Raw genomic sequence first — 8303 nt, forward strand, 5'->3', positions numbered from 1 at the left:
GAATATGTTTGGAAACCACTGGGGGGGTGGGCGCAGAAGAAAAAGTTTGGGAACCACTGCTGTAAGATATATCAATGTGTATATTTTTTCAGCTATGCGTTATAAGTCACTGACCAGGACGTTAGGAGCAGCAGCTCCCCCTGTGGTGAATTAGAGAGATAACGACTTAATAAAAACTTCAAAAGTATCAAATGGCAAAAACATCAACTGTCCTAGTCGGTGGCGATGCTGATCAAAATATTATTTGCTGTTATTTGGTTATAGACCACAAAAGACAAGGTTAGCATTACAGCACAGCTCACTACCACAGGAACTTCAAAGTGTAGATTAAAAGTAAACTGAAATCTTTCAGCTCCTGCTCCCAGTGGTACCCAAAAGGTAGACAAGCAATTGTAGCCTAGGTCTTTATTATATCTGAGAATGTAATGATAGTTAAAAACAATAAGAAAGTTTGTTAGTCTACAAAAAACTGAGACAAAATACAACAACAGCTGACAAACAAGTGAGCATCCATGCTGTGTTTTATTAGCTTGTCTGTCGTCTCCTGTCTGAATAAGGAATAAAAACAAACAGTGATTGTCAGTAACTCATAAACTAGACAAACTTAGTAAAACATTAAAAGCACATAGCAGTAGAAGCCTGATTACCTTCACTAATCTCCAAGCTGATGACTCTCTGATAGCATGAACTCATAAAACACTGTTGAGGGCTAGTGAAGTGTTAATCCCCACCATGACCGCTCCTTTGTTTTTACTTCTCTGGCTTCTTGAACTTCGGCTCAGTTGTAATATTTTGGGTAAGGTGATATAAGGGCGCAGTTCAGAGCTCCATTGTTTGATGTTTTTTCTGGAGAAAAGGTGAATAACAAGGTTAAGATGTTTGAGGCAGCAGGGGGTTAGAAGCCCGGGGTGTTTATGTTTCTCACATGGACCTATTGCTTTGATTGTGAAGCTGCCTCTTGTTATATTATGGGTGTGTGTGTGTGTGTGTGTGCGCAGCTGAAATTCACTAACACAAAGATACAAGCGGCTCCTGCTAACTTGAAAGCATGTCTTCCCTCCAGGTGTACGTGGACATTCCCGGCGGGTTGAACCTGTCGCTCTCGTTGCCTCTGGTCATCGGCACCATACCGCTCCATGCCTGCGCCACCCGCACCTCCAGTATCAGCAGCAACTGCAGCTCGGTCAGCTGGATGGGCCTGCCAGAGAGACCTGAGGGTACGCAAGGGGTTAAACACACGTTTTCTGCCCTGCAGCTCTTTTGGGGACAGAACGATATCTTACACCTTCTTGTTTTCTGCAGCTCCACCAAGCTACAGCGATCTGGCAATATCAGAGGCTCACAGGCGGAACTGTCTGCAGGGCTGTGATAGGTCTGATGGGGAGGGAGAGGGCCAAGGATCTGTGCTGACATACATCACAGAGTTCAGATATCTCCCCCCACCACTCTACTCTGAGGTAAACACACACACACAGAGCATGTCAGTGGTTTAGTGTTGACAAGGTAGTAAATGTTAGAAATGCAGAAAACTTATTTAAAACACACAAAACAGGCGTAATAATACTATTCAGAAAGATGCAAAAAAAAAATAATAATAATAATAACAAAAAAAAGTAAGTTACAAACTGTACACAAAATGTCCACACTGAAGCATACATGTCTACGATTTTTCACAGAGCTGGACCTAAGAACAGAAACATGTACGATGCCACAAGATAAACCAGACAAATAAGAAAGATTCAGAAAACACTTCAATAAAAAATGTGGTGTACAAAAACTTTGGTGCAAAAACATTGTAAGAGTGTGTGTTGATCAAATGAGGAAAATCCTTTTTCTGCAACTTTGTGCCAAATATTACTAAGAAGGTAAAGAAGCTTTAAGACTTCACAATGCCTTTGAATGAAAGTTGATAAAATCCAACTACTTTAGGTTAAAGTAGCTTAACCTAAACAATCAAAATGCAATGAATGCAAATCGCTGAAAAATTCTGTATAAATAAAATGTGTCCAAAATATTAAATAAATTCAGTAAAAATTTGATTAATTAAAACTCATCAAAATCAAAGATGCACCAAGCAAGAGTTTTGTGGACGTTTTCTCATCTCTGCTTTTTCTAAAACTTTCTCCAATTTGTATCGATTGTAGATGAGCGTTCAGAATTTTTTTTTCAAGCCTTCCTGCTGTGAGCGCTCATTCATTTTTTATATTAGGAGCAGAGGTGACGTCACATCATACCTGTGAAACATTGTTTTACTGTTTTAATACAAAGACAAAATGACTACATAATTTTTGAATTGTTAAAGATTAGCCCAGTTGGAGCAGCTAGCATCACAAAAACAGCCGTCTTCACTTACCTTAGCTATAGCTACAGTAGGTCAGGGAACACAGTCGTCCTCGCCAAAACTAAATCTGTGAATTCTTGAACCCCCCTCTAAAACTAAATAGTTCAAAGTCCAAATACATCCTAATATTCATTATTATGCACAGCAGAAACCATCTTACCATTAGCACAGTTACTAACATCTGGAGTCTTCCTCACTATTGTACAGCCAGTCAGCGCCGAGTGACTGCAAAAAATAGGCAGGGGCCACACAGAGCTGGTTGACTTTACTTCACTGTGTGTTGTGTTATCTGTGAAAGCTAGATGTGAAGTTATTAGTACTTTATGTTACTCACACTAAGTGAAATGAAAAGAAAAGTAGCTGAACCCTTACCTGCTGACTAGCAACAGGCTCTTACAGGGGAGTCAGAGAATTCAGTGTCATTCTTCCTCCCTCCTGTCCTCAGGTGGACCCGTACCCCGACACCGTGGAGGTCTGTGGCACTGCAGACGTCCGGAGACCTGACATGTGTCCGTCCCGCTGAGGGGGTCCTACCCAGTCTACCCATGCTCAGCCAGAAGTCCCACATGACTTCTCACCAGGATGTCACTGTAGATGTGGCTGGACCCATGCTGACCTGAGGACAGCCGACCGACGGAGTCCACGGTGACTCATGGACGAGACGGACCAGGGTTACGTTGGACAAACCATTTCCCGTCCTCGAGACGAGGACAAAACCAATGTCCTCTGACAGCGGCGTGAAAAACTGTCCTCCCCTCCCACCAGAAGACGTCTCCTCCTGCCTCACAGAGAGGTTTGCACATGCCGTTCCAACCGGTTCCCTCTCAGAACGCCGCGGGCCGACATGCCTCAGTAGACGGAACGTCCGCAGTGCTCTAACTGGCACATAGTGAAGAGAGCTGTCTCCACAGACAGCTGAGCTCAGCGCTCCGGCCCGAAGGTGGAAGTCCGGTGAAATTCCCTGAGATTCTCCAACTCAAACCAGAAACAAGACGATGACGACAGAAAAGTGTCACATCAGCGACCAACTCAAGGGCTTCAAAGCTCAAGTTGAGTGTGAATGTGTGTGTGTATGTCCGTGCATGTATGCGTGTGTGTGTGAAGGCTACAGGGTGTGTGTCGACTTAAATGTTAGGACAAAGCACAACTCGGACCAACCCAGACAGTGTACCACAAGTTGCCTGTTGGTTTCTGCTCTGAGATGAAGCCTGTGTAGCTGCAGATTCTTCCACGACCCGGACGGATGTTAGAACGCAAAAAAAAGAAAGAAAGAAAAATAACAGATCAATGTTTACAGAGAATTATATCAGATTAAGAATGTTCAAACACATTTTCTTCCACCTAAAAGTTCAGATTACCAAGTGCAATATATTTTTTTATATTTGAGGGGTTTTTTGCACTAGTTTTTCATGTACTCTGTTGCTGTTTATTCCATTTCTGTGCATTATATATTATTGTCATGATCTTGTTGCTTTCACGATCAACTTTGGATCAAATAAAAGGTTTATTTTCTAAAATAATCCAATGACTCAATTGTTTGTTGCTATGGCTACAGGTTATAGCACCTTGCCACGTTTTTCCACAACCTGAACCTAAAACCTCCACATTGGCATTTTATGTGACAAAACCAGCATGGACTATTTGTGAGGAGACAGGAATGTAATATATAGTTTTAAGAGGTTTTTTTTTTTTTTTTTAATAAAAATTTGAGGAAAATCCAACAATTCAGCTGAAAGATGAAGCTCCGCCCCAACCTTAAACAGTTTCCAGCTGTGACCGGTTTTTGTTCCGGATTGCCCTGAATGCATCACCTCCCCAGGCAGAGCTGCATGACATGAGAGAAATAACCAGAATACTTTTAGTTTTCATGTGATGACAGTGTCAGTTACGAGGAACACAAATGTTCCTCACATTTCCTTTTATTCTCTATCAAGGGAAGCAAAAATACATCTAATTGTGCTCACCGCAAATCGCAAATCATCTAAAATATACATAATATTTACATCTAAGCAATTATTTTCAAGTAGCAAACGAAAGATGGTGCTGCCGGTAGAGCTCTGCTGAAAGTAAAGGCTTTTAAAGGCGCAGTACTGATCATGTCAGCGGCTTACATCACTGACTGCTCCAACCCAAACCGATCTACTACAGATTTCTTCTGGAAGTCCATCCTACCGGGAAATTAGAACATTTCCTGTTTTCAGCAGAAGAGTAATGTGAGTTATGAAGAAATGTTTTTGGCCACAGATTTCAGTGATGTCAAACAGCAGGAGGTCACGTCTCAGTTACAGTTCACACTGTCTGATCCAGATGAAACCTCTCCACCTCACACTGATTTCACTTCTATTTTTGCTTGTAATGCTTATTAGAATCCATAACAGGGAGCTTCACAAGCTGTCCCTTTATTAATGATCCATGTTTGATCAACTTATCAGACTCAGTTGATCAGTTTGGATGTCACTTTGTCCGGCCTCATTCAGTTCAGTTCTGTAGCTCCAGTTCAACACACGTCAACAAGTCATTTCAGTCCAATCATACAAACATTCCAGTTTATTGAAAAAAAAAAAAAAGGTATCAAGTTCAGTTCATCATTCAAATTTATTAAAAACGTTTGAGTCTCAGTAAACCCAGCAGACTGCCTGGAGCCATCGACTAGCAGCATTCACTCCAACATGTAGCGACAGCAGACATGGTGATGTTTACAGCAATTCCTCATAGTTAGCATAGTTAAACCCCCTTTAACGGCAGGAAACCTCCAGCAGAACCAGAACCGGGCTCAGTACAAACGGCAAAAAACAAAACAGAAGATCTGATGTAGAAGTGCTTCCTTATGTAAGACCAAACTAAAAGTTAGTACCAGGAGAAGGAGGAAGCTTAACTTAGTGTTGTTGGCAGTTGAAGTCCAAGAAGATGCCAACAGCCAATCGGAACGCCAGACCAGAGAGAGAGAAAAAACCAACAGAAAAGAAAAAGTTAGCAGTTGTGTCATGAGGAAAAGTTCATCCTGCAGCAGCTTACGCATACAGCAGACATAACTCAGGATAACCGAACACTTACAATGAGGCAGGAGAGGGAATCTTTAAAATCAGAGCCCAGATATGAGGAAAGCACCGATCCACTTTTTTCACTGCCGATACCGATACAGATATCTGAGATTTGGTATCGGCCGATATCGATCTAATGCTGGGTTGACTTAAAGCGTTCTTTCTTTTTTAAACACTGACATAAATGTGCTGAATTATAAATGTGTTTAATAACTCTGCACCAGAACAGCTCACTGAAATACACCAGGAGCGTCACAAGCTTGTTCAAACGTGGAAGAACAACTTTCATTTTTTCAGTCAGTGTTAGGAGTAGGACAGTGAAATAAATGATAAACTGAAACTGAAATGAACTGCAACAAACCTTCTGTCAAACGGGTTAGACCACACAGTAAGGAATTCTAAATATAATGTAGAATAAATACTAAAGCATGTCACTTAAAGCACAAAGTATATAATTAAACTGACCGAGATAGACTGATACAGATATTATCTGAAATGTGATCTTCTTTTTCCTCTTTACTTCTTCCACCCAAATAATCCCAGTAAGGTTTGTTTAGTCTCTCTGTTAAGTCTGACACCAATTTTAGATTCCATTTTAGGCAAAAGACAAACTTTAGTCGCTGTAACCTAAAACGCATGAATCTGCTATGCAGAGGAAATCCTTTTTAGGGCTTCCTATGAAAAAAGACATTGATTTCAATATACATTCCTGCATCACAAAAGCTGAAACTTCACCAGCTGAGCTGTGAAGCTCCACCGCCAGCAGGCTGGGCCTAAAGCAGTTTGAACCGGATCCTTCAGCAACATCTCACTGGAGATTATCAGCACACAGATATTTGTTTCACGTGGAATAGTTTGGTTTCTGGTCCGCGGTATGACTCCTTCTTTTAGATCTTTATTCTGGATTATTCTGGACGTTTGTAAGTGCGCCTTGCAATGGAAGCAGGTCGTTCTAAACAGACAGAACACCTGCTGACACAGCAGGTTTACCCATGATCAGACAGAAGGAGCGACTGAGCGTCAGGGATCTGTTCACAGCCGCCTGCAGGAAAACTCATCCTGCCCGAATCCCATCGCTCTGTTTTAATTTGACTCATAAAAACACATTTATGCTCACATTCCAACACACACACACACACACGCACACACACACGCACACACACACACACACACACACACGCACACACACATGCACACACACAGATGCACACACAAAAAATGAGAGGTCACATGAAAAATGTTTTGGCTCCGTTATACAGGCTGCTTCTGTACGGCTGATAAACAGAAACTGGTTTGAACTGGCTGGTGAAGCAGGGAGAGGCAGCAGAGAGAACAGAAGAGTGTGGCATTGTTGTAGCAGCGAGGGCAGAAACAGTCCCAACAAGACACACACACACACACACACACACATACATGCACACATGCACATTCACACACCTGGAAGATGAGGAAACACTGATACTGAAAATAGAAACGTACAAAATGTTATGCATGTCAAAGTTTCCTGCATAGACATAAAGAAAAGCCAACTGATGTATAAAACAGCATGAATAACATAATGAATGCACTGAGATCAAAGTGCATATGGCCTCCTTCCTAACATAATGGCCTAAGTCAATTTCTGCAACAACAACAAAAATTAGCACCTATTTATTCTCAAAAGATAATTTAGGGGGGGGGGGGGGAATCAATTTTGGCCAAAAATGACTTGAGCCATTATTCTAGGACGGTTCTGATAGTTGTGGTTCATTCCACAAACTTCAGTATATTTCATTTGGAATTGTTGAAGTAATAAAATCAAATGTATGTTTGAAGCACAACAACAGCTGTTGACAAAAGCGCTGTGTATTTTAAAAATGACAGGAAAAACAAAGGAAGATATGATTAAATTTAAAAATTAAAGTATAAAGTGAGAAACATGAGAAAAGAAATAACATGATCACAGTGAACAGAACTCATTCTGATTATAAAGGCGAGACATAAAATGAGTTTCCTTAAAATTAATCCTTACACTGACTGACAGACAATTCATTTACTTTAGGAAAATTTAATCAGACAAATTAATAGAACCTTTTTAAAGACATCATAGAATTATGTTTCAGATTCATCTGAGTCAATAAAATGCAAGCAAAGGCATATTAAAAAAATAGAAGGAAGGTATTGATCAGGAATCGGACAGGGGCAAGAATAGACCCTTGGGGGACCCCACAACAAAATGAGGTTTTTGAGGAAAGATGCTTTTGTAGACTAACAACTTCCTCCACAATACAGAACATTCAAAGCATTTGAACGCGACTAATCCAGAACCTCAGGGCTCAGTGCGTTGCTCCAGGGAATCAAACCAGGAACCTGCAGCCACAGAGCGCTGCCCAACTGTGAAGTCAAAGGAAAATGAGAGCCGACTTTCAAATTACAAACAAAGTCAATACTTTGTAAAGTGAAGAAGTCTGTAACGTCCCGTGTCTCTTTGCACATCTACAGACGGCAATTTGTTTTCAGGTGGATTTCTGTCTGGACTTTGACTGGGCCATTCTAAAAATGAACATGCTTTGAAATGGCCGTCTATTGTCTGTATTTCACAAGTCATACTGATTAGATTTTTATTTGTGACACCTTTGGAAAACCATGAAACATTTGAGTTCCACTTAGCAGTAATGTGCTTCTTGTGTTTGTCTGTTGTGGAAAATCCTCAACTCCCTAAATTAAATAAACTACAACTGAAAACAAGGTTTTCATAGAATAATGTTTCCTTCTTTCTTCTCGTTGCTGACCTTCAGGAGTTCCTCAGTCTGTGAGATAAGAACGGAGCTCACTGGTCTGATGTTTAGGAAAACACAAACAACCAGGCCAGGACAAGCAGACCAGACCAACGCTTGGGGAACAGGCCTGCGTCTTTATGCAACACAAGAAAAGCCAAACAG

The 8303-nt window shown here is 41.1% G+C and overlaps 1 protein-coding gene across 1 annotated transcript in view; it reads left to right on the plus strand.

The window, feature by feature from the left end:
- Positions 1-3635, plus strand: part of arrdc3b (arrestin domain containing 3b) — an 18864-nt gene extending 15229 nt beyond the window's left edge. Inside the window, exons 6-8 of the mRNA XM_015050074.1 lie at positions 1064-1217; positions 1303-1457; positions 2787-3635. Coding sequence (XP_014905560.1) covers positions 1064-1217; positions 1303-1457; positions 2787-2864 — 387 coding nt within the window. The 3' untranslated portion in view covers positions 2865-3635. The remainder of the gene's footprint in view (positions 1-1063; positions 1218-1302; positions 1458-2786) is intronic.
- Positions 3636-8303: the final 4668 nt, after the last annotated feature.

This window comes from Poecilia latipinna, unplaced genomic scaffold, assembly GCF_001443285.1.
Source record: "Poecilia latipinna isolate Pla-1442-1.1 unplaced genomic scaffold, P_latipinna-1.0 Scaffold974, whole genome shotgun sequence".
NCBI classification, from domain to species: Eukaryota; Metazoa; Chordata; class Actinopteri; order Cyprinodontiformes; family Poeciliidae; genus Poecilia; species Poecilia latipinna.